This window comes from Ruditapes philippinarum, unplaced genomic scaffold, assembly GCF_026571515.1.
Source record: "Ruditapes philippinarum isolate M1 unplaced genomic scaffold, ASM2657151v2 ctg2629_1_1_1_1, whole genome shotgun sequence".
NCBI lineage: Eukaryota > Metazoa > Mollusca > Bivalvia > Venerida > Veneridae > Ruditapes > Ruditapes philippinarum.
The window spans coordinates 117,831-137,217 of NW_026853617.1; the positions used below are offsets into that span (position 1 = coordinate 117,831).

Below are 19,387 nucleotides of genomic sequence, written 5' to 3' on the forward strand. Positions count from 1 at the left end.
ATTTTCCGGTTCAATGATTTTTGTCAGAGTTATGGCCCTTTAATAATTTTTATTTTTAAAGTTTGTCCGGACTACTTCTCTTATACCACAAATGCAATTTCAATGAAACTTTACAGGATTGATCTGTAGCTCAAGTCCTTGCGCATATTGCACGGGTTTTCCGGTTGAATGATTTTTGGTCGAGTTATGGCCCTTTGATAAAAAGGTGTTTTTTTCTGTGTGTTGCCAGATACACAAAAGCTTGTCCGGGCTACTTCTCATAAACTACTGATGCAATTTCATCCAAACTTTACAGGAATGATCAGTACCAAGTCTAGTTGTGCACTGTCCGTCTGTCTGTCCGTCTGTCACATAACTTGTCTCAACAAGAAATTGGCCATCATGAGGCGACACATGTGATCACCGATCGCTCTTGTTTTATATTATCAACATTGTACGTATCGTATATCATGCACGTCTCTATAAAAAAATATTTAAAAAAAAAAACAAAAAACAAACAAACGGATCTTATGGCATAATATTTCATATAAGCTTTATTAGTTTTTTTTAGTTTTATTGCACATTAATTACAGAAAAAAAAGAAATGAAACAGTTTGTCTATTCATAGACACGTTTCCTATAATATTAAAATTATTTTTCGAACTGACAATGCAATTAGATCTACATCCTTTATTTACAATTTGTCCTGTTTTTCCCCAGCTTATGAACAATCACTAGGTAATATTTCGAATGTACATTAATAAAAAGTGCTTATTTTTACGTCTCTTTGCGCAGAATAGGTACGAAAGTCACGGAATACCTTGACGATTATGAAATATCTTTAAAATTATGCTGACAAAATAATAAAAAATAGAAGTAAAAAGAGATATTGAAATAAATAATGAAAAAATAATATACACTCAACTTTTGATGATCTGGTAATGCAAAAAGAGATCATGAGGTGTTCAGCGTTAAATTAGTTGTAGCAAAAAAAAAAACCTTAGTGCAACTGGTTCATATTTCTGCATGCAGATTGCAGACGACACAACAAAGGAATGACTCATTACGCCGACAAAGAAGTAACCGAGGAAACGATGTCTTTTTGTTATTGTAACAAAGTAGTTAAGGTATCAACGAATTTTTGCAAGGTAGCAAAAATCTGTGCTTAACGTTTAATAGATCAATGGAAAACGCAGACGAAACTGATGATGACGTGTGTGATGTATCATAAAATATGCAAATGAGCTTCTGTATTTCTTAAATATCTACTTCATCGTGTCATATATACATATACTTCATGTAGACGAAACTTGAGTTAAAACTAGTCGTATATTGAGTTATAACTAGCCGTATTTCAGTTAAAACTTAAGTCGTATGCTCAATTAAGCGGATGTTATAAGGAAGGGAGTGTTATAAAAATAGCGTAAGTAGTTTTATTATTTTAAGGTTATGTGTATTTATATAATCCATGTGTGAATGTGGCTGACATCTTATTTGTATTGTACTAGAAATATACATAGTTATTTCGAGCTTTTCAGAGCATTTTGAAAATGAATAAAATAGGTGATTACTTAATTACAATATCTCTGATTTGTAAATATGATACTTTAACCACTTTAAATGAACTAGGCTTTCTTCTCAGTTCTACACTTTTAATTGTGTAATATATTACAAATGTAAATCTAAATGAAAAAAAAAACACATTTTTTATCCAATACGAAATTTCAGACGTGAAAAAGAATATCAAATTCAAAGTATTCAAAATTGCTTGACATGTTTCATCATGCGTGTCGTTTGAAATAAATCTAACTTTATATTCAACAGTGATGAATATATTAGTGTACAAAAATAAAATCAGGCCGAGAAAAATTATATAAATTAGCACATTAGTGAATTATTACATAACAACTAAAAGTGCTGTGAAACTACTTCACCTTTTTTAAGTTTTAATTTTGGATATGACAATTTAATCAGGTAGATATGGATATGTAATGTATAAAGGAACATGTCAATGACTCCTTCGTGATTCAAACACGTGCAATTCACGTGCAATTCCTTTCGAGATGCTGCTTATCAGTACAGTAACGTAACTTAACTCTATAATTATATGGGTTGACTTAAAAAGCTTTACTGAATATTTCTATTTGGTTTTTTTCCCACGTGCAAAATGTTTGGTCGAGCACGAACTGAACTTTATAAATGATTTTTTTTTTCAAAATTCGTAATTCGCCTTCCATTTAAGTACTTTTATTCTGCATGTGATTAAAATAATCAACACTCTATCTATTTTTTCATGCATATGCTTATTTAATAAATCAATAACACTTTAGTTGAAAAACCACAATCACGCTATCAGGTGGATCAGTTTCACTAAAGTAGTTCTAAATTTGGTATATTAGCCACATTAATTGCTACACCGCCTCTTTATATATGCGCTGATCTTATGATTTAATGATATCATTTGCATGATTTAATCCCTAAATATAGCTACGAATATATATTAAAATTTTATTTTATAGTTTTAAGTTAATCGTCGGCAACAAATAACGGCAGCATATACTGGCGTTCACAGCATTGAGAAGTGCACTTAAAAGTGTATTTATAGCCAGAACAATGAAATACAAACGTTAATTATATCATTACTACACTAGAGCTGGCTTCCTGTTACTGTACGTTAACAATTAAGGAAGTTGAAACAAAGTGCATAATTTCCGATTGAAAGCATTTACTTCATATATGTTAACACTTACCACACTTAATACGAGCCGCATCATGACAAAACCAACATAATGGGTTTGCGACCAGCATGGATCAATACAAGCCTGCGCATCCGCGCAGTCTGATCAGGATCCATGCTGTTCGCTATCAGTTTCTCTACTTGTTAAAGGGGTTTGTAAGCGAACAGCATGGATCCTGATCAGACTGCGCGGATGCGCAGGCTGGTCTGGATCCATGCTGGTCGCAAACCCATTATGTTGGTTTTGTCGTGACGCGGCTCATATATCAAATGGACTTGTCTATCTATCAAACTGGACAAAACCATTTATAATTTAAGGGGAAAATATACAAAATATGTTATCTTACTATAATAGTAAGAACCGTCTCAAAGTGGTATATTCAAAGCAGTCTACATTTCCGTATATTTCGGGTAAGAAGCTTTGGACGTAGAACAATAATACACAAAAGCAATTCGTCCGGGTTTTAAGGAAGACTTCGTTCGCGAGAAAGTTACGTTTTAATTCCTAAAACTTCTACAAATTTTTCTATGATAATATGCCTAAGTTTAGAAGGGAAATATAACTGTTATTCGTTCTTCTACTGCATAAAAGAAACTCATCTATATCATTTATGTCATAAAGTAGCACATGGAAGCCGCCATTGGACCACTTGACTGAAAGTAGTTCCAATATGTCGCTTTATTATGTCAGAGGACATTTGCAAAGCATAATAACCGAGAAGATCAGATTGATATTTTGTCTGTGCCCAATGAGAAAGCCTCAATTTTAAAAAATGCCGTTGGTCATAAATAAGCCATTTCTTACTCAGCAGACAATATAAAAGTTTTTTTTATGCACTGTTTTTATCTTTTCATGTATTTGTAATCTTCTTCCAGGACATACAGATAACCAAAACTTCAAAATGGCTGCTGTAACAACAAGGTCAAAGACAAGACATCAACATGAAAACGGCGTGTCTAGTGCGCATGTCACTAAAAATGTCAGGAAAAATGAAGTCACGCCTCAAAGTTATGATGTCATTTCAAATAGTTTTAACAGCTACAAGGAAAGTTATGAAACAATTGGGAATTCAGAAGTTGGCCAAAAGATTCGTCATTTCTTAAACAAGCTGTTTTTCCCAGTATGTCTCGTTTCAACGACTCCGTTGATCGTATTTATATGTTGGTATACAAATATACATTGTAACGGAAGTTACACAGAAATGTTCACCAGATTACGGAATGGGTCTGTTTATTTCAATCTATTAGAAATATTGAGAAGCATCAGTATTATCAACAGTTTCACGGTGGGTGTTGTCTTTGGATATTTCGCGTGGGCTGTCTTTTGGATGCGTGTTCTACCTGGGAAGAGTGTAACGGGTCCAGTGACACCAAACGGTAACGTTCCAGTCTATATTGACAATGGATTTTTGCACTATATCATCACAATGCTTGGATTTTGTGTGCTAACAATTGGACTTAAAATGTATGGCATGACGCCAACTGTTGTCTATGACCGCTTTGGAGAACTTCTGGCATTTATGATATGTTTTGCCTTGGTGTTTGTCCTTATCCTGTATTTCAAAGGCGTGTTTGCACCATCATCTACGGACAGTGGCAGAACTGATGGCGGTTTTATCTTTGATTATTATTGGGGAACAGAGCTTTATCCCCGGATATTTGGAGTAGATGTAAAAGTATTTACAAATTGTCGCTTTGGTATGACAGTATGGCCGTTATTAGTGTGTATATACGCCCTGAAAAGCTACGAACTTTACGGATTTGTGGACAGTATGTTTGTAACAACTGTCCTACAACTTGCTTATATTACCAAGTTTTTCAGGTGGGAAGCGGGCTATATGCAAACAATTGATATTATCCTAGACAGAGCCGGGTTCTATATATGTTGGGGATGCTTATGCTGGGTACCAGCTATATATCCGCTTGTTAGTCAGTATCTTGTTAGCCATCCAGTGCGACTAGGTCCATTATGGGCTTCCGTAATTTTGTGTCTTGGACTGGTTTCTGTTCTTGTCAACTATCATGCCGATTTACAGCGCCAGGTTGTCCGAAAAGCAGATGGCAACTGTTTGATATGGGGGAAAAGGCCTGACATTATAAGAGCTAAATACACCATTGAAAGTGGAGAAGAAAGAGAAAGCATTTTGTTAGCCTCGGGTTGGTGGGGATTATCAAGACATTTTCATTATATCCCAGAAATCCTCCTGTCCTTCTTCTGGACTTTACCAACGGGATTTGTGCACATGCTGCCGTACACCTACGTCATAGTGTTAGTTTTCCTTCTAACACACCGAAGTTTTCGGGATGAAAATAAGTGCTCTAGAAAATACGGGAAATATTGGCAGAAGTATTGTGCGAAAGTCAAGCACAGAATAGTGCCATTTCTATTTTAAAATAAATATTCTTAATAATATGAAACTTTGTACATAAACTTTGCGCTAGAAATGTAAAGACACTGATCTTAATTTTTTTTCGGTTTTATGTGTAAAACAAAAAAAGACTGATCGTATTTAGCGGATAGTCTTTGTGTCCTCTAACCGGAAAATATTTATACGTGCTTGATACATGGTAGCTTCTGGTGAATTTTAGGTGCACATTTGAAAATGTATGTCTGAGCACATTTCATACTTTATCACACGCAAAAAACTGTTAAATGCCAGTCTTTCTTTGGAAAAAGCAATCCCATATTTAATTGTACATGTAGTATAATTATGATGAATTTTCAGATGCATATTTTGAAATATGCGTTTCTAATTTTTTCTCTGGAAATTTCAGACTTCAACGCAGGAAAGGTTGTTAAATGCTTACTTTTTCTTGTTTATGTGTAAAACAAAAAAAGACTGATCGTATTTAGCGGATAGTCTTTGTGTCCTCTAACCGGAAAATATTTATACGTGCTTGATACATGGTAGCTTCTGGTGAATTTTAGGTGCACATTTGAAAATGTATGTCTGAGCACATTTCATACTTTATCACACGCAAAAAACTGTTAAATGCCAGTCTTTCTTTGGAAAAAGCAATCCCATATTTAATTGTACATGTAGTATAATTATGATGAATTTTCAGATGCATATTTTGAAATATGCGTTTCTAATTTTTTCTCTGGAAATTTCAGACTTCAACGCAGGAAAGGTTGTTAAATGCTTACTTTTTCTTGGTAATGAATGAATGGCTTCTCGTGTTGTTTCAGCTACACATTGTGCTGCATTATATGAATGAGGCTGAATAATGTACATTAACATTTATATTATATAGCCCTTAAAGAACTAATTGGTTAAGATTTTACATTAATGCTTTAGATATGCGTATCTTAATAGTTAGGTACCACATAAAGCCACTAGCAAAGCGGATCTGGATTTCCTCATCGGAATAATAAAATAATAAAAATAAAATGCATAGATATCAAAGTTTTTAGCCCTTATAAAGGCTGTATTATAGAAGCTTGCAAATCAATCCACTTGTCCTTTTGACAGAACAGAAAAGAAATTTTATACTTTCTTTGATTGTAAATAGACTGAGTCCAATCTCACCCAACTCCTTCACTCCAATATATTTGAGCCGCGCCATGACAAAACCAACAAAGTGCGTTTGCGACAAGCATGGATCCAAAACAGCCTGCGCATCCGCGCAGTCTGATCCGGATCCATGATGTTCGCTATCAATTACTCTACTTGTAATAGGATTTGTAAGCGAACAGCATGGATCCTGATCAGACTGTGCGGATGTTCATGCTGACCTGGATCCATGCTGGTCGCAAACGCATTATGTTGGTTTTGTCATGGCGCGGCTCAATTTATTCTTTCACCAGAATGTCAATATTATAACAAACGTGTTAGTCTTAGAAATTTAGAAATGATTTTAAACACAAAAACAGAAAAAAATCGTTTTCTGGGAAATAATAAATGATATGTTCTAATGTTGTAAATATGATAATTATGCACTTTTACTTTTATACTTTTAATTTCAATGCAACATTGGCCTGTGTAAATACATTTGATATGAAGATGCTGGGGTGTGTATATGAGACTATAGAAATTATTTGAACTGTCGACACCTCTGATAAAACTTGTGTAATAAACTCATTGTCAATTGTCAAAATAAATCTGTTAACAAACTACAAACTGCTTTCTTATTGCAATAATTCTTATATCTTAAATATTGAAAAAAAATCACCAAAATATCACGGATTTATATTACAATCGGATCCTTGAAAATATGAATAGGAAAAAACTCGATTATAAAAATCTATATAAGTCATTTCTGTTAGATACTCAAATAGAAATGTTTCATTTCATACATTTTATTATTAATTTCATTCTTGGAATTATCAGACATTAACCCATTGCAAGAAAACATCTGTATTTGCGGTCCGGCAAGCGGCTATTGTGTATAACTGTATTTTGTATAACAGAGCAGTCTTTGCTAGCTGCATCTGTCTTAAATATTGTTTACGGACATTTGTACGCAGGAATCTGTCTTGCCCTCACTCTAATTAAATAAATATGCTTAATTTAACCATTATTGTCCCTACATAATTATGGAATGCCAAAACGGACATTATAGCAATTTGCCGCCAGTTAACGATCATTTTCTGTACTGGCATTATAAGCCTCCTTGGTCGAGGGGTTAGAGTCGATGACTTCTAATCCAGTTACCTCTCTGGCGTGGGTTCGATCCCCGGGAGATGATTTGGTAGTTTAGCGCGGAGGAAGGTAGTCTAGTACTGGTGTAACTCTCCAGGAAGTATGGTTAGGAAACTACCCGCCTATATATGACTGAAATACTGTTGGGAAAAGGCGTAAAATGAAACAAACAAACAAAATAAGGCAACTGTAATTATAAATCATATTAAACGCCCATTTTTAATCAATTGATAGCAACAAATAAAGCAAAATTATAAATTAATCAATTTATCAAGTAATAAAAAATAAATGTATTTAAGAAACGAATAAACAGAAATAAACAACAACAAGAACAAAAAAAACGAAAAAACAATTTAACGCTTTCTGTCTGAGTCGCGTTCGTCGCATGCAGATTTTTTCTTGATATACTACAACATAGTTGTTGTTGCTAGATCTAGTTGTTGTTGAGTTTGTGGTCATTTTGATTGCCACATACAGGATCTTTCAAATATTTTTTACGATAAAACGGACAATGTTTTAATTTTCACAAAATGCACGTGTCCTTAAAGATTGGTTCCACTTGGTTGAATATGTAGAAAATCGACTGGGGCGATTACATAATTTGAATACTGACAAGGTATGTATTTTGGAGACTACATTTTTGTACGTTTTTATTAAAAATTTGAAATCGGACTAATTCTAGCTAGATTTTAGAAATTACATAAATACCGACATGATTGATGAATAATAAAAATTCTGGAAAGAGCAATGAGAAAAAACAAATAATTAAAAGTCGCATAATCGGTTTAATTGAGCATGCAGGAAGTATATATGAAACACCCGTTAGCACCGGTTTTTAAGAGGCTACAATTAATTACTTAAATGTCAATCCTCGATCATTGAACTGGAGAAAAAAATCGTTAAGTGCATTTCATCAGAATGTCAACATTCACATTCCATGTAGGTGTAAATTAAGTCAAACAATGATGTATTTTTAAGAACTGAAGTAAAATGTTCCGGATTACGTGCCATAGGGTGTGGGGTAATATTGGTCTGAATTTATTTGAGTACGAATCGTTCTGTAAAGGGAGATAATTAAGAAAATCCAAGATGTCAGCGCCCATAAAGTTATTATGACAAAATACTATTTTTAACAGTTGAATATATACCCCAGCGTCTTGATTGCTCATTTTTAAGTTTTGGCGTTACCTAAACCGTAAGTACTTCTGTGGGATAGCAAATATTGTTTATTTATTGTTCGGTCATGTTAAAAAAAAATCCATTTGTTAAAAAAATATGATCTTCCGGAATAATTTCATACAGACTACTGTATAGTGATTCAATGATTCAGAATCAGACTGAGAGTTAGTATAGCAATAAAGTTAATTTCTACTGGTTAGGGACCACCAAAACCGGACAACCACCAAACTCGGACGGCCCCGAAAATACTTAATTTAGTTAATTTAGTATAAAATTTTTTCTTTATTCAGTGGTTGTCAGTCACTTTTTTTATCATGTTTATTCTATAATATAGCAAATGAATTTATTTCAACCTCCGTAACTATTAATATTTTAATGTCTATTTCAAGAATGTTGAGTTTGAAATTTGAGCGTCAAAAAAGCAATACCTGACCTCATATACAAGTCCTATAAATATGACGTCGCTTTGAGATATTTTTGCTTCTGGGCAAAGCAACACTTGACCGACATAAAACTATAACAAGCCTGTAACGTCTAATTTATTGGACTACTCATATACCAGCTTTAATAATTTGCAGAGTAAACAATAGAATTTCCAAAACTTCAGTATTTGTTGCTGAAATATTGTATACCATGTTAAAATTCAAAAATGAAAACACACAAGCTTTTATCTAAATTAAACACAGCCTTGTACATAACTGTCCGGACACATGGTACTGTAGTGTAGACAATTTAGGTTATTTTGATACCCTTCTTGACGAGCCTCAGAAATAAGTGTCAATACAGTCAGAAATAAACAAACCAGTTAGTTAGTTAGGAGAAGAACCTAGCTGTACTATGTCAAATTTTTAGTTCTCTGAGTTGGAAATTATGAAATCAGTTAATCTTATCTGTATGGAAAAATGTTCAAAAAGTGTCCGGTTGATGGTTCCTGACCAGTAAATCAGTCCAAATATAAGAATTAAGATACTTTTCTAGAAAACATGTTCAGGCCAATCAGCTGATCAGGTATTGAGGTAACCAGATTTAAATTTTGCATTTTGTGGTAATCCTAAACATTTCTACTTGTAAAGGCTAAAGCAAGGCAGTAAAAAAGATGTTTCTATCTTTCATAAAATTTAACTGATTAAGCAGCCGGACATGGGGTTCATTTTAGACAATCCCACTACATGGACAGGTACAATTCATTGATAATTAACAGCTTAAAAGCATATGACAGTCTTGTATTCTTTAATGTTTACTTTACATTACAAAATTTATTTTTGGTGTCTGTTTTTGTTTTCATCTTAAACATATCATTCAAGACAAAGTATAAATACTAATATTAAAGACATACAATTGATCAGTTATTTAATCTAAAGATGACTCTTTACCCCTTAAGCTGCTGATTTTTTATGCCCCCAGGCATATAGTAATTGAACCATCTGTCCGTCCGTCTGTCCATACGAGGTTAACCTAGAATGGCAAGTTGGATTTTTCTTAAGTTCTACCTGTACCAATGGCTTCATAATTTACACACTTACTAATCCATACATCTTGAAAGACCGAAATCGGTAGATCCTAGAATAAACCAGTTATAAACCATCCTGATGTTTGATGTGTATTCTCTCCTTCCCTTGATTTACTTGTTAATCCATACAAAGTATATGATCTGGGCAAGTTACATAACTATGGCTTCCATTTGCACCAAGTTATGGCCCTTTTCAGCACTTAGAAAATGAATAATGGTTAACCTGAACCAGCAAGTTGGAAATATCTTATGTTCTATCTGAACTAATGGCTTAATAATTTTCACACTTACTTATCAATACAATGTACATGATATTGCCAAGTTATATAAATGTGCCATCCATTTTCCCAGTAATTTCCTTTTTTATGCCACCGCAGCATCTGCGATGCGGTGGCATCTGCGATGCGGTGGCATATAGCGATTCACCTGTGTGTGTGTGTGTGTTTGTTTGTTTGTGTGTTATATAGATTATATAGTGAACTTAAAAAATCTTCTTGTGAAAAACCACTAGTCCAATTTCAACCAAACTTGGCAGGATTGATCCTTGGGTGAAGGGCTCTTCCAAAGTTGTTCAAAGAATTTCATTCCATGCAGAAATCTGGTTTGCCATGGCAACCAAAAGGAAATTATAAGAATAAATTTAAAAAAATCTTCTTGTAAAGACCCAAAAGGCCTAGAGCTTTTAGATATTTTGCATTAGGCATTGTCTGGTAGACCCTCTACCAAGATTGTTCAAATTATAGCCCTGGTGGGTCAAAATCGGCCCCCCCCCCAGGGGTCATTGATTTTCACTATATGTACGTATAGTAAAAACTTAAAAATACCTTCTTGTAAAGACCCAAAGGGCCTAGAGCTTAGATATTTTGCATAAGGCATTGTCTGGTAGACCTCATTCCAAAAATTGTTCAAATTATAGCCCTGGGGGTCAAAATCAGCCCAGCCCCCCGGGGTCATTGTATTTTCACTATATGTACATATAGTAAAAACTTAAAAAATACCTTCTTGTAAAGACCCAAAAGGCCTAGAGCTTAGATATTTTGCATAAGACATTTTCTGGTAGACCCCTTACCAAGATTGTTCAAATTATAGCCCTAGGGTCAAAATCGGCCCTGCCCCAGGGTGTAATTGATTTTTACTATATGTTTACATATAGTCAAAACTTTAAATACCTTCTAATGTAAAGACCCAAAAGGCCTAGAGCTTAGATATTTTGCATAAGCCCTTTGTCTGGTAGACCTCTACCCAGATTGTTCAAATTTTAGCCCTGGGGTCAAAAATCGGCCCGCCCCCGGGGGGTCATTGGTTTTTCCTTATATGTACATGTATATAGTAAAATCTTATAGTCAAAAACTTTAAAAAAAATTCTTTCTTCTAGCAATTGACAAATGCTAGAGGTTAGATATTTTGGCATGAAAAACATTGTGTAGTGAACCTCTAGCAAGATTGTTCAAATTATAGCCCTGGGGTCAAAATTGCCCCCGCCCCGGGGTCCCAAAAATTGCCCCCCGCCCCGGGGGTCATTGATTTTCAATATTATACATATAGTAAAATAAAGAAATCTTATTGTCTGAAGGTACAAGGCTTCAAAAACTTAAAATACCTTCTTGTAAAGACCCAAAAGGCCTAGAGCTTAGGTATTAATGCGGTGGCATAGCATTTTTCTCAAATGCAATCTTGTTATCACTTTGAAAATAGGGCCTTGTATGGTTAACCTATTCCGCCAAGTTGGATTTATCCAAAAATTTCACCTAATTACTTAATTTATTTAATGATATCTTTCATATTTGGTAGGTGGATACCTTTAACGGTCCTCTAATTTTTTGTGGCGTTAGGCGTCTCTAGGTCAAGTTCACTTGTGTAAAAAAAAAAAAATCTAAACATTTCTGCTAATACAGCCTTTATTTTTAAGTAAATGTCTTTCATATTTATAATAGTTATACCAAGGGAGGTCCTCTTCCTTTTCCTTTAGTAAGGGGTCATTTGGGTCAAGGTCACCAATGTCAAAAATAGATTTTTTTACACTTTTACAGGTGTATTAACCTTATTCTATCGACAGATGTCTTGTATATTTTGTAGGAAACATAAAATTGAGGTATTCTCATTTGGATGGAGGTAGGGGTCAGTTGGGTCAAGGTCACCAGTGCTAAAAAATAGATTTTTACACTTTTGCTCATACAGCCTTTATTTATTGACAGATTTGTATTATAATTGGTAGGAAGATAACTTACATGGTATTCTTCATTTGGATGGAGTTAGGGGTCAGTTGGGTCAAGGTCAACAGTGCTAAAAATAGATTTTTACACTTTTGCCCATACAGCCTTTATATATTGACAGATTTATTTCATATTTGGTAGTAAAATAAGTTGCATGATATTCTTCCTTTGGATGGAGTTAGGGGTCAGTTGGGTCAAGGTCACCAGTGCTAAAAATAGATTTTTTACACTTTTGCCCATACAGCCTTTATTTTAAATATTGTTACTGACAAGAATCTGAGCCGGGGGCATTTGTGTTTAACAAACACGTTCTTGTTTTTCATGAACTTGTCCAGCTTTCAGTTTTGGGTCTGTTCAAGTTTGAGTTTTTGGGGGTGTTATTTAAAGATGAGAATTTAAATTTAGCCAACAATACACTGAGTTCAGAGGTTGGTCAGACTAGTCTGGCTCTGTACTGTTATCAATTAGTATTATTACATAAACCAATCACTTCTGGTTCCAGCAGTAATAGGTTTAGTATAAAAGGGCATGGTCACATTTGAAATCATTCTTGTGTGTCAAACATTAGTGTACATGTATGTAAAAAAATGTAGTTTAATTCTACTTATACTATTTCCAAATAGTTATTTACTCAATGATTGAGAAAGAGGTTTTTAAAGTCTGGTATATTTTTGAAAAAAAAAATGTGTACATGTATATATTTATATTTTACAGATGTACACATTATTTTCTGGGTTGTGGAAGTATATGTTTCAGAAGGATGAGTACAATATTCTCATTCTTGGGCTGGACAATGCTGGAAAAACTGTAAGTCATTAAAGATCGAGGGCTTATCATAAGTTATATCACTGTGAATAATAGTATAATTTGACGTAATTAAATCAAAATCTTTTTGCAAATCATAATATAAAGGGATTAAACTTTAAAAATAAGTGTTTTAATATAAGGTGAAAAACTTGCCTGTGCAAATATTCTGTTCAATATGTAGGATTGCCATATGACCAGTCACCTATACTACTGTGTTAGTGTGATATAAAACCTAACACAAAAAAGAAATGGCCATGGTCAGATGTATTAAAAATTTGATGGCTTTGATTAATGAAATTATATCAGCAATCTGTATACAATGTATCTATGTGATCAGGTTTCTTGCTGTCGGCTGCACATTTTTAGCTTATGAACCTGAGTATAATGTGCTTATGGTGAGCTATTTTGATCCCCCTCTGTCCGAAATCTATCATCATGCAGTATCCTATCTTTAGTATATTTGTCATTAACAATTTTTTAAAACATCTCTGAAACTAATGTTGAAGGGTTAGAAAAATGTGCAGCCTGACAGGGATTTGAACATAGAACCCTTGGAAAAGTGGCTTTTCAGTTTAACTGAATGATTTTACACAGCCGCACATAGTTTTATACTCTGACATTTCATTTTAGACCTATTTGGAACAGACTAAGATGAAGTTTACCAAAAACTACCAGGGCATGCACTTAAATAAGATTACCACTACCGTTGGTCTAAATAGTAAGTATATTAAATTTATTGGTTATCAATTTTTTGACAGGTTTTATGGCCCAAACATTTTTTGAATTTGTTTGTATATATAACACAAGTGTTTAAAAATGAAAGTTTTATTGCAGTAGGTTTTTCTGTCTTTAATTAGTTTTACAAAAACTATATGGTAAAACTTTGATATTCCATTTACATATGTTTTATTGCCTTTAGTATCCAGCTTTATTTGTCATCCAATGAAAATGCTGTATTTCTTTAAAAAATTTGTGTGTTAATTACTATATGAGAACAAAAGTCGATGCTACATTTATATCAAAGTCTGTTCATAGTCTTCTATTTTTCATAGTGCTTCATAGAACTGTATTTGTAGAAATTGTTGTGATGTAATAAAGTGTATATTAATGAAGCCAAATAAAGCTTGACACTAAGTATGTCAGTATTCATGTACAGCTGTTCTACAGGAATTAAAGCATTCTCCTGTCTTATCGCTCCCATCAAACTTTCTAATTTCTGTAGAACAACATGGATGAACACTTACATATACTTATAATGTATTTATTAGACAATGCTTACACCACAATGATAAAAATACTATTCTAATGTTGACAGTTTTTAGCTGGAATATAGAATACGGAGAGGTATTATACTCACCCCTCAGCATCGATGTTGGCTACTGTTAAGTTAACAGTTTTTTACATGCAAATTCATTTGTATCTTGAAAACTACTGGCCCCGTGTTCACAAAGATTTAAGGATCAGGATCAAGATCAGGATCAAATTTAAAAACTCTAATATTCTTCATTGTTTATCCTCAAAGATTAAATATATAATATTAATTTGATAAAACTAGACTTGCAATAGCAAGTTTATGAAATTTTAGAATAAATTTATTGTCATTTTTGCAAGATACGGGTATTTTACAGTTGATCCAAATATTGATCCTGATCCTAAAATTGATCCTTATTTTGATCTGAAAATTTTTGTATTTGTTTTGTTTTTTGTTGATTTTATCCCAAAATAGTTTGGTTTCTTTGCAAATCAGCAATATTTTACATTTTGAATATATACCATTCAGTTCTATGAAAGCATGATTAATTTTAGTAACATAAAACAATGAAAATAAAATCAGGATCACTTGATCCTGATCCTGATCTTTTGTTAGTGAACACGGGGCCTGGAAGGAAATTGCTCCAAAACTTTTAAAGGAAATGGGTTGAAACTTTACACACATTTTCTCTGTGATTATATAACATGAAAGGCACACGTCCCATAACTCAGTCTCTGATTTACCTTTTTACAGAGTTATGTCCCTTGTGAATCACTGAGAATAGTCAAGCATGTCTTACAGACAGCTCTTTTTACAGAAATCATGACTGTTATTTATGCACTTATGTGGCTAACTGTGCCAATTTGCAAATGAAGCCTATTTGCTAAATGTGTCTGCTTCTATACCTGATGATAGTCAATAGTGTTCACACCACTGGTGGTTTAATGTTGTGACCAAGTTTCTTCAGTGACAAAAAAACTTATTTTTTTCTTTGGAAAAGTATTAAAGATTTCACACCAATTAGGCTATTGTCAGTAGGATTTTACAAAATTTTCTTGAGTATACTATGAATTTACATGTATTGTTGTACTCTGTAAAGAGAACTTTTATCTGATATAATCTGTAATGTGAATTATTTTGCATTTAATTTTTATGTCTGCATTTTTCAGTTGGAACAATAGTGATAGGAGGTGTAAAGTTGAAGTTTTGGGATCTTGGTGGTCAAGAAGAGTTACAGTCACTGTGGGACAAGGTCAGTCTGCATATATAACATTTACATCTCCCTGTGTTGGCTCCCTGCTTGTATTTAGGAACTGTTTATCTAAAAGATTTAAAAGTCAAAATGTTGAAAATTAGGTGGCGAACAGTGTGGAATCTGGTCAGATGAAACAGAAGCACAGGCTGGTCTGGTTTTATACAGGTGTCTTAGGCCCTCATCTTTTGGCGAAAGGATTCATGATAAATTGATATTGCTAACCATTCTAAATGTCCTAAATGAAATTGTTCATCTTTCAATCTGGACAAAAATAAATTAAATGTACAACTTTTGAAAGAAATTCTCTTATGGGTAGAATCAGTTAATTTTCAACGGATTTTTATAGAAGTTTCCTAGGGCTATGTGAGATATTTATCATTCATGCATAGTAAAATATAAAATTGAAAGGAATTATAGGAAAATGTAAACTTATTTTGTCTTCACCTTTTCACTCACTATATACCCTTGGATGGGCATAATGTCGTTTTAAGCTATATTGTAATTATTGTTTATTTTGTATAATTGCAGTATTATGCAGAATCTCATGCTGTTATTTACATTGTTGACTCATCAGACAAAGAAAGAATTGATGAATCTAAAGAAGCCTTTGGTAAATATAAATATTTGCAGTTATTATTTCATACTTTTTGCAATTTTTAGCCTGAATTAAGCTGGATGATCTAGAGATGATGGGCATCTCATTTTCAGTTGAAAATTTCAGTATGTATACATGAATTTCCTTGAAGACTTAGTTGAAACATGATTTGCTCAAGTTAAGAGCCATGTTAATTCAAGGTAAAGATTTTTTTTGTACATTTTAAAAAAATGATTGCAGAGTATTAAACAAAGAAAATTGGATTCTCTAGATGAAAGTCTGTCATTAGAAAACATTTATATTGGAGTCTTTTATTGATATATTTTATAAGGTACTGGTTCATTGATACAAAAAAAATCTGTTTTGAGTTCAGCATTTGAAAGGAAAACTCCACCATCCATGAAGAAATTCCCTTTATAGTAACTGTCTTGTAATAAGAATATGATTATGATAATTGGTTTTTCATTTCCTTCATGTTAAAAAGATATAATTTATATAACAAATATTTTTTTTATTCAGGATTTTTTTTCCAAATTACTGAAGTGCTATTAAAAAAAGAAAAGAAAACTGGAATATAAACTGTTGATGTTTGATTACAACAAATTGATATGAATGCCTTTAGCCCTTATATTCATAGTGGATAAAAACCTGCCAAATGTATCATTTTCAGATAAGATGATTGTTAATGAAACTTTGAAAACGGTTCCTTTGCTCTTGCTAGCCAACAAACAAGATTTACAGGTAATTTTTGTCTTATATCTAAAGTTGTCTGTCATGTTAGTATGGCTGTTTTAAATTTTAAAGAGGGTTTTCATTATTAACAGATTGACAATCCATATCTTCAGTTGAAATGTTGTTAAATTGGTTGTTGTTTTTTTAGCCTGTAGATTATAATGTCCTCCGTGAAGCTTGGCCAGATCGTTTGTTTTTATTCGCGCATCTGTTTTCTCAGATAAAAATGAAAACCCTGTTTAAAGCTACCCTGTGTGTCTTTTTTAGTTGAAACCCTAAGTTGCATGTATAGTTTTTCAATATAAAGAGCAGGTTTGTGAAGCTTCTTAGTTTCATGTACCTTAGAGATCATTATGATGTCCCACTAAAATGAGCAGTGTGAAGCAAAATTATTCAAGTATCCTGAAAGAATTGGATCCTAAAATGGGAAACTTTTTATTTATGGATACTGAAGTGATATGAAATAATGCAAAAATATTATCTTAAATATATACTTCAAGATGTCCTTTTCCTTGACACTGCTCATTTTTGTGGGCTTTGTATCTAAATAGTCTAGAATTGACAGGTTTAAGTTAAAGATCTGAATGAGTAGAGGCATTTTTTTTATAAAACATATGATAAATGTGATTGTGTTATTGTAATTATTGTTGTACATATTTCATAATATATTTGCATGTATTGCATGTATATTTCTTGGCAAAAGAAAAAAAATTGCTGGAATTCCAACAATAGTTACATGTTTGATATGATATGATGTAATTTGTTTTTTTATCTATGCATTTTTGTTTGCCTATTAGAAATGTATTCTTCATATACCTAAATGTCAGCAGAAAGACATATGTTTTCATTGCAAATACATAACTGTGTATTTTAGGATGTTGTGACAGTTGGAGATATAAAGTCAGTCTTCAACAGTAGTAGAGAACTTCTTGGACACAGGGATTGTAGAGTAAATGGTGTATCTGCTTTAAAAGGGTAAGAAAGAAAATTTATATTTGTTTCAGTGGTTTCATACCGACAATAATTCAATTATTTTATTTATATGAATATCATTCAGCTATAGAATTTCTGTAATTTTTACAAAGTTTGTGTTCTTGTTACATTATGTCTGGTTATTAATTGTTATATTTCCTTTTTATAATCCTGCACTTTTGTAATGTCGCTTTTCATTGGATAATTATGACGTTTGTTAATTTTATATAAAATCGCCATCAATTTATGAAGTAATCATATTTTTTCCTCTAAAAAGAGAGTTTGGTGTCACAGTATTATAAATTTGTTATAAAAATCCCTGATAGGTTATATGGCCATATATAAAGGGTTGTTTGCAATATATGTACAAACAACCGTTTATATATTCATTGGCAACTTGCCAGTAATTACCCAATTCTTCACGATACTCAGAGATCAACTGTCACAGAGAAATTTCACCCCACCAGCAATCCCTGTTGTTTATTATATAACCCATGTCTGGAAGCTTTTGCCATATAAGCCTACAATCACATATACTGGGTCATATAAACCTTTAAAGAATCTTTAATCCTAATAATATATTAGAACATGTATATATGTTTATTTCAGAGATGGCATTAATGAAGGTATTGAGTGGATGGTGGATTGTATAAAAAGGAACAGTTTAGTGCGACCTCCCATGCAGAAAGATATTACATGAAATTTTTATGGATGGTCTCTTTTTTTGTGTACTTTATATACATGTGGGGACCATTTTGTGATACATGTAAATTGAGGGTTTATTGATAAATTATTCACAAGGAAGTTGAGTTCATCAACATACAAATACAGTGTTATCACAATATTTCACTATATTCTTCAGATAGATGAGGGACAGCATTGCTTTAAACTTTAGTATGTTCAGCATCATTTATAATTTATTTATTATATGTGAATAATCTGACTTTGAAAAAAATGCGAATTAGTGAAGGACTTAAATTCATTTTGTTTTTTGACTGCAGCTCTTTAGTGAGATGTGTGATTATAAAGGGTCTTGGACATTTGCACCACCTTCCCCGGACCGTTACCCACTTTTTTTTATACAGTGGCAGACATTGCCCCCTTGCATGTTTGAAAGGGCAGACATTTCCCCCAGTAAAATTTTTTTAAGGACACACATTCGCCCAGGCCCTTCCCCATATCCCGTTGCATTTATTAATATGGAGGGAAGATGTTTTCAATTTTGATTTTTTTTTTAAACTTGGGGAAAATGTCCGCCCTTTAAATTTTTAAATGGGGGTGCAGATTATCTGCCCATCAAATGTCTGCCCCTTTCAAAGTTACAAGGGGACAAACGTCCGCATCTGCAAAAAGTGGCAAATATTTGTTTACAAATTATTACAGCAATGAAAAACTGTTTTTGCATGGAATATGAATAAGCCCAAAGTGTCAGTATGAGCTTGTAAAAAGTGATATATTTTTTAAATGATAGTTTGGGTACCTCTAAAGAGGAGTACAGTTTACTGAGACATTT

At 33.0% G+C, this 19,387-nt stretch overlaps 2 protein-coding genes across 2 annotated transcripts; both read left to right on the forward strand.

Annotated features, from left to right (window-relative positions):
* Positions 1-1,114: 1,114 nt before the first annotated feature.
* On the forward strand, positions 1,115-5,392 carry LOC132737377 (uncharacterized). The gene is made up of 2 exons (XM_060724655.1): positions 1,115-1,402; positions 3,593-5,392. The coding sequence occupies exon 2, from the start codon at positions 3,619-3,621 to the stop codon at positions 5,107-5,109; it is 1,491 nt and encodes a 496-aa protein (XP_060580638.1). The 5' UTR covers positions 1,115-1,402; positions 3,593-3,618; the 3' UTR covers positions 5,110-5,392.
* A 3,011-nt stretch (positions 5,393-8,403) lies between these two features.
* Positions 8,404-19,381, forward strand: LOC132737373 (ADP-ribosylation factor-related protein 1-like). The gene is made up of 8 exons (XM_060724643.1): positions 8,404-8,554; positions 12,976-13,068; positions 13,699-13,786; positions 15,490-15,572; positions 16,104-16,185; positions 16,841-16,911; positions 17,777-17,877; positions 18,484-19,381. The coding sequence occupies exons 2-8, from the start codon at positions 12,976-12,978 to the stop codon at positions 18,572-18,574; spliced, it is 609 nt and encodes a 202-aa protein (XP_060580626.1). The 5' UTR covers positions 8,404-8,554; the 3' UTR covers positions 18,575-19,381.
* The last annotated feature ends 6 nt before the right edge of the window (positions 19,382-19,387 follow it).

Coding starts and splice junctions, on each gene's coding strand:
- LOC132737377 (XM_060724655.1), top strand. CDS start 3,619: ATGGCTGCTGTAACAACAAGGTCAAAGACAAGACATCAACATGAAAAC.
- LOC132737373 (XM_060724643.1), top strand. CDS start 12,976: ATGTACACATTATTTTCTGGGTTGTGGAAGTATATGTTTCAGAAGGAT. Junction 16,186..16,840: donor TGAATCTAAAGAAGCCTTTG/GTAAATATAAAT, acceptor TATCATTTTCAG/ATAAGATGATTGTTAATGAA. Junction 16,912..17,776: donor CCAACAAACAAGATTTACAG/GTAATTTTTGTC, acceptor TGTGTATTTTAG/GATGTTGTGACAGTTGGAGA.